This window comes from Magnolia sinica, chromosome 17 (assembly GCF_029962835.1).
Source record: "Magnolia sinica isolate HGM2019 chromosome 17, MsV1, whole genome shotgun sequence".
NCBI lineage: Eukaryota > Viridiplantae > Streptophyta > Magnoliopsida > Magnoliales > Magnoliaceae > Magnolia > Magnolia sinica.
This window is the reverse complement of record NC_080589.1, coordinates 15,979,077-16,006,791: the sequence shown is the minus strand read 5'-3', so window position 1 is coordinate 16,006,791 and position 27,715 is coordinate 15,979,077. Positions and strand designations below refer to the sequence as shown.

The 27,715-nt window shown below is 40.4% G+C and overlaps 1 protein-coding gene across 3 annotated transcripts; it reads right to left on the bottom strand.

Annotated features, from left to right (window-relative positions):
- Positions 1–313: 313 nt before the first annotated feature.
- On the bottom strand, positions 314–27,715 carry LOC131231938 (GTP-binding protein OBGC, chloroplastic). Of its 3 annotated transcripts, XR_009164574.1 has the most exons (8): positions 26,773–27,715; positions 20,733–21,006; positions 17,576–17,867; positions 15,502–15,661; positions 2,677–2,785; positions 2,136–2,260; positions 846–1,651; positions 314–733 (listed from the first exon to the last, which is right to left on the bottom strand). XR_009164574.1 is itself a non-coding variant. In XM_058228340.1 (7 exons), exons 1-6 carry the CDS (start codon positions 27,660–27,662, stop codon positions 2,168–2,170), a joined length of 1,818 nt encoding a protein of 605 aa, XP_058084323.1. In that variant the 5' UTR covers positions 27,663–27,715; the 3' UTR covers positions 314–806; positions 2,136–2,167. The 3 variants fall into 3 exon arrangements, 2 of the variants coding, with proteins under 2 accessions (XP_058084323.1, XP_058084324.1); XM_058228340.1 differs by lacking the exon at positions 846–1,651 and having other exon boundaries at positions 314–806; XM_058228341.1 differs by lacking the exon at positions 846–1,651.

Below are 27,715 nucleotides of genomic sequence, written 5' to 3'. Positions count from 1 at the left end.
CTGATCCCACCCCTCATGCAGTGAAGCCCATCTAATCTCACAAAATGCTGGATGCTGTATGTGTATGTGACCTTGGGATAAACAACTCTGGGGGCGATGCCTTGTTTAAAAATGCGGCCCACAGATTGGACGGTCCAGATCCATTGCATTTTGTAGGGCTGACACTATGTACTAATGATACCATACACAATATATATATATATATATATAAACAAACAAAAACAAAAAATGAAACCTAACTAAGGACAAATGGCTAAATGGAAAGAGATTTTAATCATTATTGACCGAGTTAACTCTTATCAGTCCTGGCATATTAATAAGACAATCCAATGCTTATTACAACTTAAATTAGAAACAGCTGGAGAGCTCAGATTAGAACCAGGTAGTTTGATCTGAGGACCACATCCAATGTACAGGCTAGTTGGGCGAACTCAGTAACTCGACTCTCGGACTCGACAGTGGAGAAGAACAACATTAGGGTAACCCTGATTTAGAGGGTTTTTTACTGGGCAGGATGAATTTCTAGAAGCAATATTGTGTAATATGACCAGCTTCTATTTTTACTAGTAATAAGAAAATTGTATTAATGACAAGGCAAGACTGAAAATAGAGCGAGCCTTTCATATTTTAGGCAGTTTCCTTCTGCCTTTTATCACGCGTCTTGCGCAATCTGCCCATGAATTGCTGGGAATGTTCTGACCAGTCAATGCCTCGTCTTCACCTCCTTCAATTGCTGCAATGGACCATGTCCACTTTTGGGTTATGGATTGTTCCACAGGTCTGCTCCAAATCATTCACATATGTTCCTACTCAGAGAAAAAAATAATAATAACTTTCAGCAGCACCTTCAAATCAAAAGATTTAGAGATTCAGGCCCAGACAGCTAACCATTCCTAAGGAGTTCAGCTGTTGAAATCCATGACAAAGAAACAAGAGCGGTATTTGGATGCATTACCCAATTGAATTGTAGTAATTAGCTCAATGGAAAGAAGCAGCCCAAATCATATACTTACGTTGCTATTCATAGCGAGGAAGTAGTCATCAAACTTGCAGCTTTTTTTTTTCTTTTTAAACGTGTTCCCCCTCAAATTGCAGTTACATTCCTTTCAGTTCCAACTTGAAAGTAAGATAACAACAAATTGGAGCCATGGTTTTAGGACTCATCTGAGTCAGGTGTAACTAGGACTTGGTGGGAGCCAATCCAGTTCGACGCCACGGTCACCCTTGAGTCCGGACAATTCAGCCCCAACTCCAGCCAGTCGCAAATCGACACAGGGCCAAACGAGTAGATCCGAATCACCAAAGTCTTTTAACCATGATTGGAGTCCAGTTCCTCGATATGAATGGTAAGGTAGTTGCAATATGATCATTTCCAGCATCATTCCAAAAAAAATATGATCATTTTCAGTTCATTGGGCCAATGATTGCAATTCAAGCCGGTGGTGCATCCAAACACAGACTAGCTCCCATTCGAAGAATCAATAATACACTAGCAGAGCAACCAAAAAGAAAAAGGAAACAGAATTATTACTAACCATCAAATGCCGCTGTGGTGTTTCATTCCCCTCTGATAAATTGATTATTTCAATGAACATGTACGGATTAATGGGTCCCCAGTCTCAATGAAAGTAGAGTTTGCTGAGTGAGGATTCTGCACAAATGGGCCTCATGGTTCAGCTATCTAGGCCATTGATCTGATCTTCCCGACAACACATTTGGGGTCCCAAGAAAACAAATCCCCAGATCAGATGATTCCAACTCTTCAATCTTTGGCCTATTTTCCACTGAACGTGGATGTTGCTATATCTCTCTTAAAGTCTATTTGTGGGTACTCAACATCTTATAATCTGGAGATTTGGGGGGATCACTCATTCACAGTGGGCCCAGATGGTCCGTGAAATAAACAGTCTAGATCACCAAATGATGGGTCAACCTTACACATACATGCATTTGGTGATTTTCATGTAAGCATGCAAAGTCACATGATATGATCAAATGGGAATCTAAAAACATACATGAATAAAGGGAAGATATAAATTGGCTGTAATTATTACTCAAAAAAAAAAAAAAAACCATTTTGAAAAAAGAGGGGAAAAAAAGAAAGGAAAGAAATTATTCAGAGTTTACTCAGTTACCAGCAATTATAACTGCCACAAATATTCTTGTGCTACTCCCACTGAGGCCATTTGATGGATCCTGATCCCTTTTTCATGTTCGCAGGGCCAAATTTGTTGGCAGCATTGCTCCACACCATCTCAATCTGAGGGAAGCAATGAAAACTATCAACACCATACTCGAAATTGTCACCAGAGCTGTGCAGGTAATGCAAGTCAACCGTACAAACAAGGGGTTCAAGTTGGACGCAAGTCTATAAGAACTTGAAAAGCATCTGTGGACATGAAAGAGAGATTTTGAAAAGCATCTGTGGACATGAAAGAGAGATTTTATGCACTACTTGTCAGCTGCTGCTTGGTAAAGATTACGCCTGGAAAAATAGGACTTAATGAATCGAAGCCTGAAGACGTTATAAACATGAGGAAAAAGATGTTGAGCTTTTATTCAACCCAACAAACTTTCAGAGTATCCTTTTCTTGTTGTGGTTCATCGTCCTAGATTGAATGGCTTAGATAAACGGAAGGCAAAAGGTGATCCCGCCTATGCACTCTATAAACATACCTCACCCACAATCACTGTGTCACCTTCCTTGACTCCAAGTTTAATGAGAGATTTGTTCACACCACATGCATCTAAAACATGCTGGAACCTTCTTAGAGATTCTGTATACCTACACCAAATATACAATTGTATGAGGATATGAATGCACACCAAGCTGCATAGAAAAGAACAAAAATACAATAACCTGACCATAGTCTAAATTCCATATGGTACCACGTGTATCACTGGAGAAGGATTATAATGATTTACATCAATCAAAATACAATACAACTAGACATTTGTTCCACTAAAATGCAATGTGATGTCTTCTGCTTATTTGAATGCTTTTTAGAATATGATTTGTTCTTCATATAGTTGTCAAAATCCCACGATTAGTGATTTACCTCGAATCATAGGCAAAAACTATTTGAGTCCCACTTTGAAACCCTTTTTGGGTGAATGACTCTCGACTTATGATTCAAATTATGCTTGTTTTCTTTTCTTTTTTTTTTAAATTATTGGCTTCTATTTTACATTTTTTAATTGGTGGATGCTTTAAGAATCTTTTAGAAAGGGTCAACTGCTTTAGTTTATCCTTTAAAACAGATTGAATGGTGGATCTTCTCCTCAGCTTTAAACTGTGGAGCTTTTTTTTAATATTTTCTGACCTGTTAACCAGTCAAAACACCAAACTTGCTTATGAGTTATCTGGAATGTTTTGATGGACAGTTGCGATCAGGTTGACCAATAATTATTGTGGTAATGGTGGTTGGAATTTGATTTCAACTTAAATACCTATACTTAACTGTCATTTGTCACATACCTTCAATTCAAATTGTGCTTTTTGTTGTATGATGTTGAGCTCAAAGACTAATTTAATTCTTCACATAATAATGAAAAACTTATTAAAAGATTTTTTTTTTTCTTTTTTTGAAAACCTCATTAGGAACTTGCTCAACATCGACTTTAAAACATGACCACGTTTATGCTTTGAGGGGAACATTATTTGAAGTCCATTAAGTTGGTGGCAATACTTTGGGTTTACATTAAAATATTAATCATATATGTTGACATGCAATTTTGCCATCACTTGTAACAGAGCCCAAACGCATCATATGGAGCCTTAGCGCCTATTTAGATCAGCTCCAGATGCTTTGCGCCAAAAATCACCCTTTGCACTTATCCTACAAGAGGACCCTTCAACGAATCGTCTGCACCAGGTGCAAAGCTCCCAAAGCAAGTCCGCTAAGGCACAGGCGTCAATGCCTGAGCGTCAAGCGCTTAAACTCTTCTACAATAGGCATCATTCTACCTAGTTCCTGAGATTCTATGAATTGAGCTCCTTTCGTCCAATGGCAAAATGATATGTCCATAACCGGGTAACAAACTTTTGGAGGAAAATCAAGCCCTCGGGAACTATAAATACCTCTTAGCGCATCATTTGCAAAATCTTTGACAATTCAAGTTCTTCTGCTTCTCAGGACTTTAGACATTGGCGTTCATCTCCCAGTTGAGATGAGCCTCACTAATGAGAACATTCGAGCACCAGTCAAAGTATACCAGAGGATGATAAGAGCTCCCATTTCTTTATAGCTAGGTGATACATACATGGGGCCCCGTGAGCCCAATTCGAATGCCTAGCCCATTGAAGATCCCACATGCATGATTATGCATCTTTGAAGGCCCCACTCTAGGAAAATGCATGTGGGCTACTTAGTAGGACCATTCCAACCATTGGATCATTGTCATTGGACATCTTAATCGTGGGCCATGAAATAGTTTAATTTATTTAGTTATTTTTATGTTTGTTATTTTTTGGTTTAATTTATATTTTTGTTGAGTTTAAGGAGTTAGGAACAAAATTTATTTTATTAAGCATCTTTATATGAAACTTTTTATCTGAGAGTGTCTTTTTTGTAAAAAGTCTTTCTTGAGACTATATAAGGCTTGGACATCCACACCCTAGCCCATTATTGCATATGAAATTTATAAAATAAAATAAAATAATCTCTTTCTCTTTGCTTTGTAATTAAGTAAAACCTCGTGATTAGAGCAATTTGGTGTGATGCCATGGAGTGATTCTAAGCTATCATTCTCTACCATCAAATGGTATTTCTTCTCTTTTCTCTCTCTTTCATTCTAGTTTTCTTCTCTTCTTTCCCCATCAACAAACACTCTCCATAACTATCCTTGTTCTTCTTTCTCCCAACCCATACACCCACAACCTAACCCTAAATCCCTTAAACCTTCACCCTAAAAACCCCACATCTAAACCCTCTAAAACCTAAATCCTAATTTCCCCAAAACCCCCTAATTGCACAAAAACCCCAGTTTTTCCCAAATCCCAAAACCATAGTTCTTAAACCCTTTAACAAACCAAGAAATTCCCTTTAGAATTAGATCAATTCCTATGCTAGATGGAAGTCCTACCTTCCATAGGTCATATCAAATAATGTTTTATAAGACCTAACTAAAAGTTGTGATTTAGTCTTGAATTTGAGCATAGTTAAATATTTGAATTCACTAAGCTTATGATTGATTAGCATTGTTTTGTGCTTTAAATAGTTCTGGTTAATTCCTTGATGATCTCATTGCCTCATTCTAGGCTAGGCCATCCGTCCTGCATCACTCACTAGTTTGAACACTCTCACTCCCGCTAGGAAGGTGTTGCGCCAAGCGTAGACCTCCCAAGGGAAGCCTCATTGCTAGGCACTAGACTTCCCCAGTGTTTTAAATATCAACAATATCGGCCGATATATCCCACAATATATCTTATATCCCACCTGTGCGATATGAAACGCACTAGTAGTGGGATATATCCCACTTGTTCGATCCGGTGAGCACTTTCGATTTTTGATCCTTTTTTTTTCTGTAAATCACGTTAAATAAATGTCAAATTGTTACAAATCTATTATTTTTCATGTTTTGCATGAAAAATCATGGATTGAGAGCTTCGATTTCGAGATTTGGAAATGGGCCGAGTTGCGGAAAATTGAAAAAAAAAATAATCAAAATTTCCTTATTTCTCGTAAATTGGTTGCAATTTGTGTCCAAACATGTATGCAACCTAATCTAGTGATTCTTCTTTCACTTTTGAATGTATTGCTTGTATTTCCACAAGTCTTTTTACATTTATAAATTATATGAATAGAGTTTGAATATACTTGCATCAATTCAGTTGTCAGCGCATAGATTAGGACCCCATACAAAGAAAACCTATTATGTACACTTGTTTTTTGTAATGTTTTGATTTTTTAGTGTATTGATGTCTTTTTTACCAATCACTGAAGTTTCATTGAAAAATTCTACCAATTTCCCAATGTTTCCCCATGTTTCCAACAACAGCGATACATTATGTGATACAACCAACATATCCCATGTGAAAACCAATACATATCCGTATCCCACAGGTACGATACGTAACGCGATACCGATATTTCGAACACTAGACTTCCCTAAGGACAAGGCTCTGCGACCAAGTGCAAACCTATTGTAGCATTTATGCCTAGCACAGAGCACCACTCCTTCAGCCATTGTTCAAGAACAATAGGCATTATGATCCAAGATCAATCTCTCTTCAGCTCGACTCCCTGCACCAGATGCAAACCCTTAAGCACCAGGTGCTAAAGACTCTATCACCAAGTGGCGGGCGCTAATAGATAGTCTGACGCATTCTCTAGATCATCTCTAGCATGCGAGATCCCAAGCAATGCTAGAATGATCATGCTTGTGGACGCAACAAGGCTTCATGGCTGTATGAAGTTGATGCCTCCCAAGATACACGATATGCATCGTTTGCTAGTAATCCGACGGCCACGTGGCTATACAAGATGCCTATATACTGAAGCTATTGCTCATAGCTCAGCTTGATCGATGATTTTTGGACACTAAAGATGAAGGGCCATAGATTAGGAGTTTGTGCATCATTTGAATTACTCCAAGAAATTTGACCGTACTAACCTCAAAGTTTGGTCAAATTACCTTGGGAGGTACTACGTTCCAGATATCCCAAGAGTGGCCTTCTGACAACTTTTGAATATTAATTCGGACGAAAATGCCCCTGTCCTTGGTTCAGAAGTCATACGGTCCTAGAGTGAATAAGAAGTTACCTTCTTATTGCAACCCCGAGAAAGTGACGGATTGGCTACTCCCCCTGCCACCGGCCGATGGCTGGTGCTTAGTGCTCTATGGGCCCCACCATGATGTATGTGTTTCATCTATGCCGTCCATATATTTTTCCAGATCATTTTATGGTATGAGACCAAAAATGAGGTATATCCCAATATCAAGTCAACCACATTACAGGAAATAGCGTTGAATGAGCGTGGACCATTAAAAATTTGTGAGGGCCATAAAAGTTTTGGATCAAGCTTTTCCCTTCATCTGTGTCTGTATGACCTAATCAACAAATTGGATGTCAAATAAACAGTACAATGGGCCTTAGGAGGATTTTAATGGTGGATATCCAATCACTATTGTTTTCATCTGGTGGTCCACATGACAACTACGATCCATACAACATGACAACCACGACCCATACAACATAACAACTACGACCCATGCAAACTACGACCCAAATGGGCCGCAATTGTATGGATCGCAGTTGTCATGTTATATGGGTTTTAGTTGTCCTATTTTATGGGTCTCAGGTGTATGGGTCGCAGTTGTCATGTTATATGGGTTGGAGTTGTATGAATCGCAGTTGTCTTGTTATATGGGTTACAGTTGTCCTGTTATATGGGTCGCAGTTGTATGGATTGCAGTTGTCATGTTATATGGGTCGCAGTTGTCCTGTTATATGGGTCGCAGTTGTCCTATTATATGGGTCGCGGCTGTATGGATCGTAGTTGTCCTGTTATATGGGTCGCAGTTATCCTGTTATATGGGTCGTGGTTGTCATAAGTCGTGGTTATCATGTTATATTGGTCGTGGTTATCATGTTATATGGGTCGTGGTTGTAATGTGACGTGTGCGGCTCATAAGGGTTAAGGTTGCCATGTGACGTGGACCCCACCTTGATGTATATGTTTAATCCACGCCATCCACCACCTTCTCCATATTATTTCATGCTATGAGCCAAAAATGAGACAAATCCGAGTCCCAAGTGAACCGCACCGAGGGAAAAAGTCTCACTGGTGGGCCTCGACTCCTATTATTTAAAAATAAACAAGTTATTGATTACGTCAACCTGACAACCACAAACCTTAGTACATTACAACCACGACCCTTACTCGTAGACAACTACGATCCATTCGAAGGGTAGTGGTTTACATTCACTATGGATTGTTGTTGTCAACCACGACCCTTTCTGGACGAAAACCACAATCCATTGTGCATGTGAATCACAACCCTTCGAATGGATCGTGGTTGTCATGTAGCAAGGGTCGAAGTTGTCATGTTATATGGATTGTGGTTGTCATGGGTCGTAGTTGTCATGTTATATAGGTCGTGGTTGTCACCCGAGTCGTGGTCGTCATGAGTCGTAGTTGTCATGTTATATGGGTCGTGGTTGTCATGTTATATGGGTCAAGGTGGTTACATGTGACGTGTGCAGTTCGTGGTTGTAACGTAATAAGGGTCAATGTTGTCATGTTATAAGGATCGCGGGTCCTGTCGTGATTTATGTATCGAATCCAATCCGTCCATTGGATTTAGAATTTAATTTATGTCATGGGCCAAAAAATGAGTCACATCCAAAAAAATTATTCCCCAAAAGGTTTTCAATGGTAGGTTTTCGATTTCACTGCTTTCTATGGTGTGGTCCACATGAGCCTTTGATATGCCTCATTTTTTAGCTCATTCCTTAAAATGATCTTTCAAAATGAATGGATGGCATGGATAAAATATATACATCACAGTGGGCCCAATAAGACCATTCATCTCTACATATATTAGGATGGGTAAGTCGAATAATGTGACTTACTAAAATAACCTTCCCGAGGTCTTGGGAATTTGGACTCCTCCAGCTACCTGACTGTGGGATAACGTGACCGTATTGGACTGGACGCGGATTAGCTACTGACGGGTTGATTTCGCTACTGAAGTGACGTCACCAAGTTATGTGGGACCCACCATGATGTATGTGTTGCATCCACACCGTCCATCCATTTGGTGATATAAATTTAGGGTATGAACCAAATAACGAGTCGGATCCAAAGCTTGAGTGGACCCCACAACAGAAAACAATGGAGAGAGTGCCGTCCACCATTAAAAATTTCTAAGGGCCACAAAAGTTTTCGATCAATCTGAAATTTGTGTTTTACCTTCTTTCATGTCTGTCTTAACTTAAGAACACGTTGGATCTCAAATAAACATCATAGTAAACCTTAAGAAGGTATCAACGGTGGGCGTCACTCTTCCCATTGTTTTCTGTGGGGTCCACTACAAATTTGGATTTGACTCATTCTGTCTCGTGCCCTCAAATGATATCTCCAAATGGATGGATGGTGTGGATACAACACATACATCATGGTGGGTCCCACAGAAATTGGTGACGTCACTTCAGCAGTGAGTCTCGCTACTCAACTTGTCGCTATCTAATCTGCGTTGGACGCGGAACCGGATTGGCTGGTGTACCACACACCAGCTATATAGCTGTTGTAGGTACGTGTCGTGCGAGGACTCACTATTGTAGGTACGTGTCGTGCGAGGACGAGCACTGACGCTCCTCAAGCTCCGAGTTATACGAACGGTTCAAAGTAGATCAAAGTTACATGGCCCCATAGTGATGTATTTATTATATCTACACCGTTCATCTATTTTTAGAGATCATTTTAGAACATTATCCAAAAAATGAATAATATCCAAAGATCATTTGGACCACACCACAAATAGCAGCAGAGATAATGATTTTCACCGTTAAACAATTCATAGGGCCCACCATAACGTTTATTTTCCATCCAATTAGTTCATAAGGTCACAAAGACCTGAATGAAGAGGAAAAACAAATTTCATATTGATCCAAAACTTTTGTGACCCCAAAAAGGGTTTCAATGGTAGACGTTCAATCTCCCACTGCTTTTTGCAGTGTGGTCCACTTGATAGTTAGATCTGTCTTAGTTTTCGTATCAAGCCTTAAGACGAGCTCGCCGAATGGATGGACGGTTTGGATATAACATATACCTCATGATCAGACCCACAGAACTTGTTGACGTTACAACAGCTATATAGCTGGTGTGAGGTACACCAGCCAATCTGCTTCCTCTGATCCGCGTCCATATTCGGGATGGAAACGGATTGGCAACTCCCCCTGCTACCAGCCTCGTGGCTAGTGGTCGGTGCTCTGTGGGCCCCACTATGATGTATGTGTTTCATCCATTTCGTTCATCCATTTTTGCAGATTATTTTAGAGTTTTATACCAAAATGAGAGGGATATAACTCTCAAGTGGACCACACCACAGGAAAACAATGGTGATTGGATATCCACCATTAAAATCCTCTTAAGGCCCATTGTACTGTTTATTTGACATCCAATCTGTTGATTAGGTCATAAAGGACCAAATGAAGGGAAAAACCAAAGATCAACTTGATCCAAAACTTTTATGGCCCCAAAAGGTTTTTAATGGTCCACGCTTATTCAACATTGTTTCCTTTAATGTGGTCCAGTTGATATTGGGATATACCTCATTTTTGGTCTTATACCATAAAATTATCTGGAAAAATAAATGGACGACATAGATGAAACACGTACATCATGGTGGCGCCCACAGAGCACCGACCGCCAGCCATTGGCTAGTGACAACCACGACCCATGTTAACATGATAACCACAACCCATATAACATGACAACCACGACCTATATCAATCATGACCTACATAACATGACAACCACAACCCATATAACATGATAACTACGACCCGTGACAACCACAACCCGGATGACAACCACGACCCATATAACATGACAACCACGACCCATATAACATGACAACCTCGACCCATATAACTTGGGCAATGTCCACTTCTAACAAACATCACAGTGGGCCCATGGATTATACACATACATCAATGTGGGCGGCATGGATTATACACATACATCAATGTGGGCCCATTTGGGCCGTTGTTTGCATGGGTCGTAGTTGCCATGTTATATGGGTCGTGGTTGTGATGTTGCATGGATCATGGTTTGCAACGTGTTCACTTCCTTTTCTACTAAACTATTGGTACCATAGCTTAAGGCCCACGATGGGGTCATCCGATCCATCCACCTTGTCGGCCAGCTTGCCGTGGGCCCAAAAAGTCCCGATTTGGGCAGTGTTCAGTTCTAACAAACATCGAAGTGAGCCCAGAAAGTTTCGACTGTCAACATTATTTTCTATTTTATGGCCTACACGAGTGCTGAATCAGGCTGATATTTGACCTTACCCCTAAAATGACACAACAAAAAGGATGGGTGACATGGATTATACACATACATCAAAGTGGGCCCATATGGGTCGTGGTTTGCATGGGTCGTAGTTGTCGTATTATATGGATCGTGGTTGTCATGTTGCATGGATCGTGGTTTCACGTGTTCACTTCCTTTTATACCAAACCATTGGTACCATAGCTTAATGCCCCACAATGGGGTGATCCGATCCATCCGCCTTGTCGGCTAGCTCGCCGTGGGCCCCAAAAGTCCTGACTTGGGCAGTATCCACTTTTAACAAGCATCATAATGAGTCTGGAAAGTTTCTACAGTCATCATTATTTTCTATTTTCTGGCCCACACGAGCACCGGAACAGGCTGATATTTGGGCCCTACCCCTAAAATGACACGACAAAAAGGATGGGTGGCATGGATTATACACATATATCAATGTGGGCTCATATGGGTCGTTGTTTGCATGGGTCGTAGTTGTCATGTTATATGGGTCATGGTTGTCATGTTGCATGGATCGTGGTATCCACGTGTTCACTTTCTCTTCTAACAAACCATTGGTACCATAGCTTAAGGCCCACAATGGGGTGATCCGATCTATCCACCTAGTCAGCCAGCTCGCCTTGGGCCAAAGAGTCCTGACATGGGCAGTGTACACTTCTAACAAACATCACAGTGAGCCTAGAAAGTTTCAACAGTCACATTATTTTTTATTATGTGGGCCACATGAGCACTAGATTGAGCTGATATTTGGGCCCTAGCCCTAAAATGACATGGCAAGAAGGATGGGCGGCATGGATGAAACACATACATGGTGGTGGGGCCCACAAACCACCAAGCACCAGCCATTGACTGGTGGCGAGTAGCTAATCCGTCACTTTCTCGAGTGTTGAAAAAGAAGATAACTTCTTATTCACTCCAGGACCGTACAACTTCTAAACCAAGGACACGGGCATTTTCGTCCGAAACAATATCCAAAAGTTGTCAGAAGGCCACTCTTAGAATATCTGGAACATAGTACCTCCCGAGGTAATTTGACCAAAATTCGAGGTCAGTACAGTCAAATTCCCATTCCTCTATTCTGTGCCATGGAACAGATTAGTTCTCTTTGGTTTTTAACTTTTAATCAATGATTTCCCTTAGGAATGTAATTAAGGGCCTGCCATACCACAACCTAGAATGTATTTTGTTTCCCATATCAATAAAAGCCTCATGACAGGACATAGTTAGGTGCATATCACTACGTTGATTTAATAATATCAAACCTTATTACAAATAGACAATTCTTGATAACAATATAATATAACCATATGAGACTTTAAATTGATGGTTTGGCACAATTATACAATTGTTTGTTTTTTGCGTCCTTAAGAGTTTCGAGTTTTTGGAAAATCTTTTTAAATTTCTAATCTCATTCTCTTGATAAGGTACTCAATAATTGGCAGTCAAGTTTTCAACTTAAATTTCAGATAATGACTATTGAAATCTTTGAAGTAATGAGATGACCACATTTAGCTTGTCTTTTATTAAAATGATGCAAAAAATGCTTAATATATTCTATAAATTAAGATGTGGAATTATACAATAATGAATGTTTGATTGTTTGATCATATCAGATTTTCATATTTTTTAATATTATTTCATAGTTCTTTTTCTATATTATGCATAAAAGATGATAAAAGTCCTCATCATCATTATCATCTAAGCCGTATCCCAATTAATTTGGGTCGACTACATGAATGTTTTTCCGCCATTCCACTCTGTCAAGGACCAAACCCTCAGTTGGACCATAGGTCATCAAGTCTTTTCTCATTACCTTCATCCACATCCTTTTGAGCCTTCCCCTTGTCCTTTTAGAGCCTTCAACATGTACCAACTCATCCTTCTAACTTGCGCGATTCTTGGTCTTCATTGCACACAACCAAACCATCTAAGTCTACTTTCCCTCATCTTATTATGTAGTGGTATTACTCTTAAGTTCCCTCGAATTCATTCATTTCTAATTCTATCCTTCCTCATCTTGCCACTTATCCATCTTAACATCCTCATTTCAGCTACAATCATCCTATGACATGTTGTTCTTGAACTGCTCAATATTCAGTCCCACAAAGCATGGCTGGTTTTATAACTACCCTATGAAACTTCCCTTCCAGTTTGAGTGGTACAAGATGATCACATAAAACTCAGAGGCACATCTCCATTTATTACACTCATCTTGAATTCCACAAGCAACATCCTTTTCAATCTCTCCCGTATCATGAATTATTGACCCAAAGTATCGAAAGCGGTCACTTTGGGATCTTCTTAGTAAGCAATATTAAATAATTCCCCATTTTTACTCCTATTCTTACTAAAATTGCACCCCCTACACTCTTTTTTAGTCTAACTAATTTTTAAATCCTTTCGATTCTAAAGCATCCCTCTATAAATCTAGCTTTATGTTTATGCCTTTCCTCATTTTGTCAATCAAAACTATGTCATCTACAAACAACATACACCATGGGACCTCTTCTTGCAAATGCCTCATTAATTCATCTATAAACAATGCAAAAAGGTACAGGCACAATGTCGATCCCTGGTGTAAGCCTACAGTAATTGGGAACTCACTTGTCTCACACTAGTGGTCCTGACATTTGTTACTGTGCTAGTTCACCATTATTTTAAATATGGTGGTGATTGGCCCTTCGCTAGGGGAGGTAGTGGACAAGGCTAGGGTTGGGCCAAGATTGGCCCTGGCCCTAGCCCAGCACAAGCCCTAATGGGCTAAAGAGGCCTTGGCCCTCACCCTCGTCCTAGAGGCCCGGGCCAAGGCCGGCCCTAAAAGATAAGTTACATGTACGCCACATGTTCAATTGGTGACTATATGTTTGTGAATTGTGATGCTCTTCTAGGGAATCAAAATTTTTCCATGGTACACTTGTGTCAAATAAAATCATTCATCAACCAAGCGTATGCACTATTGAATTATCCACCATATTCATGGACTTAAATATGTGCATCATTACATTGTTCACCATCTAAAGTAGGGTTCACAATTTGGTAGTTAATAAGTGCCTACGTATTATCCATCACACTCTACTAGAGTCTAGAGTATCGAAGTTCTTCATATTACTATATACGCAACCCTTGGGTCAGGTGTAGTGGCCCGAGCCCTTCCGGGCTAGGTCACCCAGGCTAGGCCTGGCAGCCTGGCCCATTGCCACCCCTAATCTGTGTACAATAAGCATACTGATAATACATTGTATCATTCACACTAATTTTGTGGATAAATGCATGATGTTATATTATTTTCAAAATGAATTCTCATGTAATTTGTACTATAGCAGATGTTCTACCAAGGCAGGTGAGCTTGAGGGAGACCAAGTCTCATTATAGACTAGGTTCATAATCTTATCCAGTCAAATTCAGTGACTCCTATGTGGCTCAGTTCATTTAAAGCAATAGATAAGATGCACAATACCCTAACACGTCATCTGTTGTATCGCATTTTCCAATCTTTGGGCAGTCCTGTATGAACAATAGCCCATGGGCATTGGACTGTCTGAATTTCAATGAAAAGCAGATCTAGTGACGTCAAATATTGGCAACTGTGCTTTAGTTCACATCTTCAGGTCAAAAATCAAATCCATCATGATGAACTAATAATCATAGATAAGATAAATGCATCAGTATCATAGCTTTGTCCCAGCTATTTCAGGCAAGCTTTGTGAATTGTGTTTCACAAAATTCAAAACAGGATTCATTTCTCATGGTAGCTTGGTGTTTTATAATTGGCTACCCACCCGACATCAACTCTCCTCCATTACCGAAGCAGAATTTTGCTAATGGGTCCTTATCTATGGCATATTCTCGTTGGTCAAGCTCCCAGCATGGGAAAGATAGTTAACTATCATAACTATCGCAAATATAATTATCAATGAAGCAATTTTCTGCACTTAACCTGTTGCAGGCACGCATGATGATAATAAGATGATTAAGAACACCATGGGAGAAACTAGAGATGAGAAAATGGAGACCAAAAAAGGGGGGGAAATGGCCACCAGAATAGAAGGATGAGATTGTTGAGAAAATGAGGTTTGCTATGCCCACACGTGTGTGCAACATGTACATGCCATACATGTGACAACACCGCACGATAGGTCCAAAATCCAATCCATCCTTCAGAACAGCACCACTAAATCAGTCCCTAGCCCAAGAATTAGATTGATCCACCAGTCAGGTGGGCCACAGCTTGCAAAACAAATCTACGGCTCTGAAAAAATTGGCTGTAAGTTTTCTCACCTATTCACCTATATCCAATATTGGGGCTGACACGCTGTTTGGACAGATTTTATTTTTGAGAAGGTCAGACCTGGATGGATGGATTAGATCTCGCACCTATGTGACAAGCTGGCACGTGTAGTGCAAACACGAGCTTTATTGCACATGCATGTGCTGACTCAGAAAAGCTCCGATAAAGTTAACTATCAAGAAATTGAGTACTCACTGCCAATTGGTCATTTGAACAAAGCGTTGTATCCCGGCTCCAACTACATGCCACGTATTAGAGCTGCTATCATGAGAGATTTCAAAGTCACTCATGGAAGCACTTCGCTGCTTCTGTATCGTCTCCGCAACATGATTCAGATTCACTGGATCTGTCCAACCTGCAATGGGTAAGGCTTGTCAAAGATATCATGGGTATCAGTCTATCAGAAAACCAATAATATGAATATCATATGGAACATAGAGATGTAACAATTCTGCAACATATGATGATATAAAGATGAAAAACACACTAAGCAGCCCTGGATTGTTCAATGTTTTCTACAAACGTGCATGACCATAACTAGTACGTACGTAGGAGGGCCCCACCATCGATCTGGCTCGATGACGACGTCCAGGGAGGGCCTCCTAGCTAGAAGTCAAGTTTTGGTTCAGAAAAATGGCCCGATAGTCAAGAAAAGTCCACCGTGGGATCTCATGATCGTGGCCCACTCGTCGGATTGGTTTTATATTTTAGATTTTGCTTATTGTTATTATTTAGAACATCGTGAACGCTTTAGATTTCCATATTTGGTTTTTATTTTAGTTTACTTCATCGCCAAGTAATAGGTGTCGCACATGGTGCGAGTTTTTGGGTATAGGGTTCTCCCTATAAATAGGCACCCTTTGTAGTTCTTTTCATTCATTGAAGTTAAAAAAAAATTCCTGCTTTATTTTTCTGCTCTTTTTGTGAGTTGTGGAAGAATTCAAAAGTGGGTGCGAAGCCCTCCCTTTTCGAAGGGCTAACTACCGTGGTGCGAAGCCACATCGATCCCAATTCACCCCCATCTTCCATCATCTTTTTTTTTTCCATCTTCCCCCACCATCCGTACTTTGAATTTGTCCTTTTGTTGCATCAGATTTCTTCATTGAAGCAGGTTTCGGCCCGCAGGCGAGCTGAAACTTCGGCGGAGCACCACGCACAAACCGTACATCGGATCGAGCTGAAATTTGGAGGTTTTGGAGTCCATCCCTGGCCGACCAGGGCCAAGGTGGCCTTTTTCTGAATAGTGGGCTCCACACACGTGCGGCCGGGATCACACACACGTCCATCTGGACCATTGTTGCTGTCCACACGCGGGATCATCTTTTGGTTCAGGTTTTTATCTTCTTTTATCCTCTCATAGCTGTTTTTCATGAATCCTAACCCTATATTACATGATCCCTAATTGATTTGCCCCTTTTTATCACCTTAGGGTTCCTTGAATTGAAATTAGGGAATCCCTTGGATTAGGGACTGATTTTTATGCATGAGTAGTTGATTTTATTTCCCTTTGACATTGTTTGGTTTATAATTTTATTGGTCCAGTCCTAGCCTGTGTCAGCTTGGACCCGCATAGATTCCCCTTTAATTGAATGTTTGGATTTTCATGTGGGATGTGGAATTTGTGTGATTGTTTCTGAATTGGTGTGATCTAAGCCTGCAATCTTGCATATAAAGATGAAAAACACACTAAGCAGCCCTGGATTGTTCAATGTTTTCTACAAACGTGCATGACCATAACTAGCTGGTCGTCTTTGACAGGTGGAAGAATATACTAACAAGGATTATCCAGAGAAGAAGATATTTTCATTAATAAATCATCAAGGTCCACGAGCACACATCGCCCACAATTATAAGACAAAAACTCAAAGCTCCTATATGAGTTGAATGGACCATTGAAACAATTTCCCACGATCGACATCACATGTTTTATGAAGGAGGGAAAGGAAACCTGAATGTTAGAAAACAAATTTCAGCATCTGTGTAGAAACCTAATTGTTAAAGACAAATATGTTGCATTGATGCTTATTTGAAGTTGATAGAATTTCAGTGATATCACCTTGACCAATCAGTTCTACATCAAAGAGATTGATTTTTTCTTTTTCTTTTTCTTTTTTTTTAATAAATGTGTTGTTAATAAGAGTTTTGTGCGTGTGTGTGTTTGTGTGGGGTTAAAATGGCAGCTGAATGTTTCTAAACTGAACTGCAACTTAAAAAGAAGAGACAGAAGACTTCAGACACGAACTAGAAAAAGAAGAAAAAAAATCTAAACCTGCAGGTTCCTCCTTCACTTCCATTTTTTTTCGGAGAAGTTCATAGGCAGCACAAATCACGTCATGAGTTCCCTGCCTGGTCATTGCACTCATACAAAATGGATGGATACCACGATCCTGTAAATATTCCTCAAATGAAGCCCATTTCTCAGATGCCTCTGGAAGATCCATCTTGTTATATGCAACTATGAAAGGTTTTTCTGTCATCTCTGGGCTAAATAATTCCAGCTCCAGACGAACTGCATCAAACTCGTATTCTGGTTGCTGCCCTGAGCCATCAACAACATGAACCTAAGCCTCCAAAAGAAAGAAGAGTTCCATTAGTTCATCTACCACAAACCATCTCGCTAAACATATACCTAGTTATATACATAAACATAAAAGAAACGTTATCATAGGAAGAAAATGAAAACACTAAACATCTTTAAATATTCATTGTCTGAGAACACGTATACAAGAGGCAACACGCAAAGAGGTGGATAGGACTAAAGGGATCGGAATCCTCTACAGCACCTGTTTTGCGCAGGGTGTAAAACACCCAGGGGTCATTTGGCACTGTGGATTTGGGGGAATTTGAGGGTATTCCGAGTCCATCGGTCGTTTGGCAGGGTGGATTAGAGGGTATTCTAAATCTGGGGGATTTCAAATCCTCACTTTTGGTAAGTTTTGCAATCCCTCCCTTTTGCTTGGATTACCAATCCTGTCCTTCTTTTTTTTGCTCATTTTTAATGGCGGAAGAGTCACACGTGTAGCATATGTGTCACCAGGCTACTAATCTATTGCAAATGAGGCCCATTGATGATATCCCAAAACAATCAGACTATCAACTGCATCACTAAAATTACATCAATAGAATGATCTAAGCAGTCCAAACATTGGCCATGTAAATCAACAGTTAAAAAACGTTGGTCATTCGCTCGGTTGTGATCTTATGCTTGTTGCCCATCCGAGGCTTGGAATTTCATCATTTTTTGCCAAAATATATATTTCAATGGGCTTATTACAATCACTGTGTCAAACATCGCATATTTACACTAATTAGGGATATTAAAGTTGATTTAGTAATTAAATTCAAACTCTTGTAAATATACTACATAATTTAAGCGCATGGCTATTTTTGGATTACAGGGGGATTCTGAATCCAAGGTGCCAAATACAACAGGAGAATTCCGAATCCAGGGGATTTCCAATCCAAGTATGAGGATCCAGACAAACTAAATGGCAATCAAGGGTATCAAGAAAATTGGAAGTTGGAAATGCTTAATCCAAATCCATGGTGCCAAACGAGGCCCCAAGCTCTATGGGGAGCACCAGTTGTATATGTGAAATCCACTCTGTCCATCATGTTGTGTCTTGGATCCTAGGTCCTTGAGTTAAAAATCAGTCAGATCCATAACTCAAGTGGGTCACACCAAGAGGGAACAATGGGGATGGGATCCCAACCATAGGTTTAGGTATGGGTCACTGTTGTATCATTCATCAAACACATTTATCAGTTGTAAATCAACAGGATAAAGTGAAGACAAAAACTTCAGCCTGATCCAAAAATCAGGCAGACCACACCACATGAGCCTAAAGGTTTTAGTAGCAGTTCTGCATAGTTCCCATAGTTGTGACCCATAGGAGTATTTTATGAGGATGATCTCTTTCATGTACAGTTAAAAAAGGATTTGCACCTGATGGAGAGAGTGGATTTACATATACAGCTTGGTGGGCTCTAGAGAACTCAAGTGTTCGATGCAGCTGCGTAAAACAGGTGTTGTAGATGATTCCTGTCCGGACTAAAGCATAAATATGCCATGGATTTAGGACAAAAGTACTAAATACCCGTTGTCAACAGGATACCACATACAGGATATAGGTGGATACAGTTTTAGACATATCCTATTGTTTTTTAATGATTTAGCATATAAGATAAGCATACCAAATGGATACATAATTATGTACGTACTATTCCATGTAGGTGATACAAAAGTGCAAGGACTAATGCGTAATGATCTAGTCCCTGTCATGGCCCTAAATACCCTTTTTTTTTAACATTGATGATTGTATTACAAAAAGGCCAAAGCCCCAAATTTACCAGTATAAAAACAAAAAGATTTGCAACTCCTGCCAGCACTCCAGAAAATGAGGAATGATTTTGATGCTAGTGGCCACTCAATCACATGAGATTTTGCCCTATGGCACTAAACGCCCATTGAACAAGAGACAAAATTAGATGCAAATACAGACTATGGCTGGAAACAGATTTATCTTTATCTTGTTGTTTTTGTATGATTTAGCATGTACCGGAAGCATACAAAATAGATTCCAGATAGGTGTTACATAATAGACGTATTACATGGATAAATTAAATGCAATATAAAATAGTAAAGAGTTGAATGATGTATTTCCAGTTCCCTGCGTCCCTAATCCACTAGGTGTTACATTAAAGAGGTATTCCAAAGTTACATTACTTATAATATAAAGTACAAAAGAGATGAATGGTGTGTTTTGTGTTCCCTCCCTTCCTACCAAAAAAAAGGGGATTTCCATATTCACATCAGCATATCATAGGCTTGAGCTTGTTGGCAAGTTATCATCTCAAAAGGAATAGCATTAATGACTACACTCATTACCAGGCAGGTTGCTCAAAACTGTTCTCCCTGGACTGATTTTTTTTTTTTTTTTTGAAAGGTAACAGTATCAGGGATTGAACCCTGGATCACTCACACACACTACACTGTTGCTACCAGCTCATCTAACGAGTAGGAGACTCCGTGAACTGATATGTTGTGTGGAAAATTGGAAGATAACTGAACTAGGAGGAGCAAAACCCAAAAGGCAAAACAATACACAAACCTTTTTTCGAAGAATTATATAAACCCAATATTAACATGAAAAGAAAAAACCTCCTCAGGTACGGCTGCTTGAATCACCCATGATAACACTTCAGTGATTGCTAAAAGAATACAAACCATGCATTCAATATCTTGATTAAGGGATCCTACATAAGGAATTTGTCATAACACAGCATAAAACAATTCAACATTGGGAACTCATAATTCTTGAAACAGATGAACCAATATGCCGTGTCACCGTTTAACAAAATAATGTAAGTACATTTAAAGCTTTGATAGCAAATTAACTGGCACTTCAATGTGAGATAGTCTATACCAGGACAGAACATCTTTCAGTGTGACGTAGAAATTCATGGCCTAAACCAAAACCTCGGTGAGCACCTTCAAGCAAACCTGGAAGATCTGCTACAACCATTGTAGCATCATAGTCGAATGAAACTACACCTAAATTTGGTAATAAAGTTGTGAAGGGATAATTTGCTATTGTGGGCTGAGCTGCACTTATAGCACTGAGAAGGGTGCTCTTTCCGGCATTTGGAGCACCAACTATCCCAACATCTGCAACCAGCTTTAGCTCCAAATCCAACCACCTGACCAATAGAAACTGTAGATAAGGAACATAATGTTTTGATTCATCGATTTATGTCAACAAGTTTGAAGAATGAGGATAATGACAAATAAAAATTGTAGATATAAGCATTTTCAGCTCCAATAGAGTCTCATTGGCCACAAGAATGCTCAGTTGCTGCTTATTAAAGTTTGTACTTTCATGCGCTCCACTGTCACTGATCAGTATGTCCCGTGATTTTTTTTTTCTTCTTCTTCACAAGAAATCCCACAAAAACACTCAAAAAGATGTTTCCATTCTAAACAGAAATTCCTTTGTTAGCAACTTGCAGGATTGCTTCAGCAAAACCCAAAAACAATCAGCAACACACTGATCATCCCAGTGGGGGCCACAAAAGCCATTTAAGAATATTGCTGAAAATACAAGAAATGCCTGTTACTTGTCGGTAAACAAGCACCAAACTTATCTCAGTAACTGCAATCGAACAAAGATATGGAGACAGGTACATGCTTCTACCTGCCCATGCTAGTTATAACAAATATCCTGCATTTTACAGCCCTTCTTTCTTTTCTTCTTTTCTTTTTCCTTTTTTTTTTTCAAATGGTTTGCACTTTCATAATAGCAAACATAATAAAAATTGATTAAATACACAAAATATGACTCTGGAAGGAGTGGCTTCAGGACAGAGCTTCAGGATTCAATTGTGCCCAGACATCAGGCTTTGGTTCCATAACCACTCACAAAGGTAAATAGTTGACTTTTATCTCACAACAGGCTTATTCAAGGTATTCAAAACGGTTACATTACAGGATCAATATAGGTTTGTTTTTTTTCAAATAAAAAATAAAAAATAAGATTGCAACGGCCATTACAACCCTTATTGTGACGGTAATGGCGATGGCTTTAACAGCCACCATTGCCATTATTGAATACCTTTTTCCGAAAGGTACCATTATTGAAAACCTTGGGCTTATTTTCTTTCAAATATGGAATTTGGGGACTTTGAAGCCCACAACTTCTCCTGAACAATGAAGTCATTGAAGTCTATAATAGTGGTGAAACGTGTAACAAATGGCACCTTTGAGTTAAGAGTCTTCCATGACTCTTATAACCTATAATTATTTGGAACCCAGGAAACAAAGAACCTCGACATCATCCTCCAACGCCTTCACCATGATCACCTTTGTAGCCAAGGGAAGCACCAAAAAATTCTGTGTCATTTCCCAAAACAAGAAGCATGTTGGAATAATACCCACACCTGCAATTTGGCCTCAAAGTCTCTCACATATCAGTACCCACTTTAACATCTAGTGAGCCCTCTAAAATTTCTTTAGAGATGCCTTACGTGGCCAACTCGCCAAAATGGACATGATCAGCCCAAGGTTTAACATATCTCTTACCACAAAAAAATAATAATAATTATTATTATTATTATTATATATATATATATATATATATATATAAATAAATAAAAAAATAAAAAATAAAAAAATAAAGAAGAAGAAGAAGAAGAAGCATGGTTCAGTGACAAATAGATGATGACACAAACTTACAATTATATGAAATGCTAAGTGGACTCACCTCACATGTATAGTGCACACACCTTACACATGGAAACGAGAAATATACATGCAAAACCGGAGCCACTTATTGGTCATCCCACTGTGTAGATGCCATGTCTCAAAAATCAGGCTGACTGATCGTAAGGTGGACCACACATGTACATATAATTTGGACCATTAGCTAATAAGACGAGGAAGGGTAGAATTAGAAATGAATGCATTCAAGGGAACTTTAGAAGTGGCACCAATAAGTAATAAGATGAGGAAAAGTAGACTTAGATGGCTCAACCATGTGCAACGGAGACCAAGAACCATGCCAGTTAGAAGAAGTGAGTTGGTACAAACAAGTTGAAGGCTCTAGATGGGCAAGGGGAAGGCCCAAAAGGGTGTGGATGGAGGTAGCAAGAAAAGACCAGATGACCTATGGTTTAACTAAAGGTATGGCCCCTGATAGAGTGGAATGGCGGACAGGATTCATGTAGCCAACCCCAAGTAATTGGGATACAGGCATACAGATGATGATGATGATTGGTCAATATCTCTAAACTGTTTATTTGTTTTGTACATGTGTGGTCCCCCTGATGATGTCAGCCTGATTGTTTAGACATGGAATCTGCCTGGCAGGAATCAGATACAGAGCTCCTATCTCACACACATGTTCCTCATTTCAAAATGTGAAGTGAGGCACTTCCAAAGTGACCTCAAGAAGTTACTCAGCATTCCTCGTGCTTATACAAGGGACAAGCCTGATAGTAGTGCACTTCTGGTTAGCATTTGCACCAAGGTATTCCAAAACAGTTACATAATGGCTGTTAACCGTTACGCGTCACAAGGTCATAACAGCCGTAACAGAAAATTTTACCCGCGACAGCCCATAACAGCCTGTTACAAGGCCAAACTAGGTTTTGAGAGAGAGAGAGAGAGAGAGAAACCCTTCATGGCCTGTATCGTAACAGTAATAGTGGTGGCCTTTACGACCACCGTTATCGTTATGGAATGCCTTGATTTGCACGTATTGTCCCCAGCCCAGTAAAGGAGGAGAACCGATCCCCTGTAGCTGCCTGCATGCCATCCCATCTTTCCTGCCAACATGGCACTTGTGCAGGACATCTGTATCATGCAAACAATAGAACCCATCCTAAAGATCACCTGGCACAAAAATCAGACCGATCTGCTCATCGGCGGGCCAAAAGGCCCACACCATAGGAAGCAATGGACAACCATCAGCCTGAGTCAACACACAGGTGTGGCCCCAACTAATAAGCAGATCAAGCTGATTTTTGAGAAATGTGATATTCATGATCGGGCCTTTCATTTGCATGTTACAAATGTCCTACACAAGTGGGATATTGATAGGAAAGCATAAGAAGTTACAATGAAGGCAGTTGTAGGCTGTAAGTGCTCACCTCTTGAGGAAAGCCGGTGTCAAGTAGGCAGTGTGTCATCGAACTTTTACCAAGATACCTTAGACTGAATCTCGTTCCCAAATAGCTAGGACAAGGCTATGAAGATGATGACAATAACACAAGCACCAAGTAGATCTAAAAATAAGCAAGTGAATTCCAAGCTGACCATGTTCATTTTTGTGGCTAGTCCAAAGCCAAGCCCAGCCACACACTACATGGGCTCCCAGAACAGTTCCATAACACTCAAAAACCAGCCGCGGAGCTGTTTCTTCCTGATCTTCTATGTATTATCCTTGGTACACTATATGATAGCTGAAGACGGTGCTATTTAAAAATCATCAACAAGTTGTACTTGTTGATGATTTTCAGTCTAGGAGATTCTGCAACACTTTCAAACTGAGGTTACCTGGATCATGTATTCCTCCAGTACATGGTATGCAAAGAGGCATGTGGTATGCTACTTCCTCCAATTTGTGGTATGCTAGGGGTAGGGTCGCTCTAGTACATACACTAGTTACATGCAGCCTAGTTTATTATGTATGAAATGATTAATATCATTAGTATAGATAACACATTTCATTAATATCAAATGATGCATAATATGATATACATGCATGATGTTGCCTAAATCAAAGTAGAATCTCTAGGTTCTGAAGATAGATTTACATTACAACTTCATCTACACTAGGAGTATAGAACAACCATAATCTCGAACAAGTAAGAGATCCAAATCGCAAATGAACCATAATCTGGATTGCAGGATTAGGAACAGAAAACCGAGGGAGGTTGGTGATTTAGGTAACATTGTTTGAAACAGTAAAAATGCATAAACCAATCAAGAGGAATATACAATTGCTGACTCATATTATCAAGACACCATCCTGTACCGTTGGGGACCACCATTCAGCAATCCGGCCCAGACCAGTTATCTAGTTCACCCACCATGGATGGGGATGCTGCACAGAACTCCCCTGGCAGGAAATACTGGTCATACAACAATTGGCCTGCAAATGGACTGTTGAAAAGAAGACATAGCCAAGATGCATCTGTAAGAGGAAGAAGCCAACTAATCAATAACCCAATATTTCTCAATGGTTTATAATCAGTCAGGCGACAAGTAACATTTGGTAAATGGTATCAGGCCGAAAAAACCAAGATTGGTGCACTTTCGCAACAAATCCAGGACACCACTTAGTGGACCTAATGGATGGACAATAGCCCAAAATTCAAGCTGCTTGGATGTTCATAATCATTCGACACAATTGCCCATCTTTGGATGATCAAGAAAAGTTTAGAGCAGCAGTACAGGAAAAAAAAAAATCTATGGATTAAATGGTTGGAAAGAGCCAATTGCCGCAAATTTTTACAACTAGCCCATCCAAGAGGTGTCCTAACAGTTAGTCTGTGGAGATTGATCAAAACATGCACTGATCTTACAAATTGTAGCACTGATACCATTTAAATGGTTCCTGGATGCAAACTCTAACCCATCTATGGTGGCCCCACATTCGATCAATCTAGACCACTAAAAGTTGGGAACTGCCTGTGGCCCTGTACCGGAAACAATTCCAGAAAATCACCATTGGTGCAGCTTGAGCATCATTACCTAGCAAATCATCAATCATGACACTTCTTAGGGGCCATTTAGATGCATGTAAAATCCTTAAGCTGTAGAAGGATTACAAGTAATCATATTGCAGGGGCTGTTTGGATACTGCATTTGCCTGTAAAGGCTTTACCGGTTGTAAACACATTACAACTTTTAGCTATAATTAGAGCTGGGCATAAAGTCAAGTCCGACCGAGTTAGGGCTGAACTGACTCAATCCGGTTTTGAAATAGGCCTGACCCGAACTCGACCCAACTCGGTACCAAGTCCAACATGCTTGACCTGATCTGAATCCAGGTCTGGCCTGTACTAATCCGGACCGAGTCCGACCCGGTCACAAGTACCGAGTTGGCACCAAGTCAGGTCGGGTGCAGCGACAGACATGTGCGCGCACGCACGCCCACGGGTCGAGTTAGTACCAAGTTGGATTTCGGGTCGAGTCGAGTCGAGTTACTGGGTGACACAAACTCAACTCAATTTGAGTTCGGATTGGACGAAGTCTACTTGGTTCGGATTACTCACCCACTCGGTTCAAATCGAGTCACGTCTGAACAAGTCGGACGAGTCAAGTTTGCCGAGACATGCCCAGCTCTAGCTGCAATCCATGTTTCATACTACAGGTAGTCTTTACAGCTAAAAGGGCATTATACATGGTAGAACACAATAATTAATGGTACATCCACTTGTCCATCATGTGCTTCCCTTTATGCCCTTCTATGGCCCCAAAAAAACAGCTTGATTGATCATCAAATGGACCACACGAGAGGGAAGGACGAGACGTCCACCATTAAAAACTTTCAGATTTCATTGGGGCCCCCTCTGATGGGTGGAAGACATCCAATCCATCCAGTGTGTGCATGCTCTGATGCTCTCGCAGGACCCCCAAACGAAAGAAAGAAAAAAAATCAAGTTTAAAAAAAAAAAAAAAAAATTTTAAAAAAATCAAATCCTTTTTATGTGATTTGCAGATTTTGGCATGATTTACCACCCCAACCTCTATGTGGTGTGAATACCTACTTTTTACATTGTAAACACTTATACAAGTTAGACAAACACAGAATCTGTTTACCTGTAAAGAGCTTACCGCTTAAAAGCCAAACAGAATATCATGGAAACAATTTACACTTGAAACTCTTTTCAAGTGTAAAGTGTTTACAACTTGAAACTTTACAAGGCATCAACTTCAGAGAGATATAGAGAAAAGGCACTCACATTTCTGCCCCTTCTTCTCCTTTCTCTGCAATCTTCGGCACCTTATTTGTCCCTGACTTGAATGAAGCATTCCCCCTCCCGCCCCTCCCACCGGGCAGCAGCATAGCCCGCTGCCCGGGCCACAGCAACTCCATCAGCACCTCCCCTTCTTCCTCTCCTCTCCTCGACTCCCTAATCACTGTCCCCGGCGCCACCTTAACAACCACATCCTCACCTTTCGCTCCAGCCTGCTTCCGCCCCTGCCCATGGCTCCCCCGGCCCGCTCTAAAATGTATGTTCTTCCGGAATGGAAGCAACGAATTCATCGATCCTTCGACCTCAACATACACATTCCCGCCCCGCCCTCCATCCCCGCCCGAGGGGCCGCCAAACGGCACGTACTTCTCGCGGCGGAACGCCACAACGCCATTACCTCCATCCCCGGCCTTAACGTAGATCTTCGCACGATCGAAGCACCGCATCACTGCCGGGACCCCCTTCTCCTTCTCCTCTCCTTCTTCTTCATCTTCCTCCGCAAAATCTCCACCTTCGAAAACGTTTTCTGATTCTTCATACTCAAATCCCAACACTTCCTCGTCATCGTCGTAATCATCGACATGAGAATCCGAAATAGATTGGCTTTGATCTGAGATTTTTGTGGGGGCCTGCGGTGCTGACGTGGAGGATTCTGAGAGCTTGATCTCGATGGAAGGGAGATCGAACGGTAGGAGGGAATCGTCTTTCGGTGGAAGGCGGGTGTACGTTGTGGCTTCATTGCCTATGGAAGTTTGGATTTTGAGATTAGGGTTTGTGTTTCTCGAGGGGTATTTTCGTGAATTTCTGTTTTTCGGGCGGGCATTGGCGGAAAATGGGCGGAGGTGGGAGAAGAATGGGGTTGCTACAGACGCCATTTTCCGCGATGGAGGGAAGGAGGAGAAGCCGGTAAAATGGGGGGAAAGGATTG

Excerpts from the sequence above, each read along its gene's own strand:
- LOC131231938 (XM_058228340.1), bottom strand. The coding sequence starts at position 27,662 with ATGGCGTCTGTAGCAACCCCATTCTTCTCCCACCTCCGCCCATTTTCC. Across the intron at positions 21,007-26,772 it reads GGAGAAGAAGGGGCAGAAAT|GTGGTTGGATTTGGAGCTAA; the intron begins GTGAGTGCCTTT and ends TCTATTGGTCAG. Across the intron at positions 2,786-15,501 it reads GTTCAAATGACCAATTGGCA|GTATACAGAATCTCTAAGAA; the intron begins GTGAGTACTCAA and ends TATTTGGTGTAG.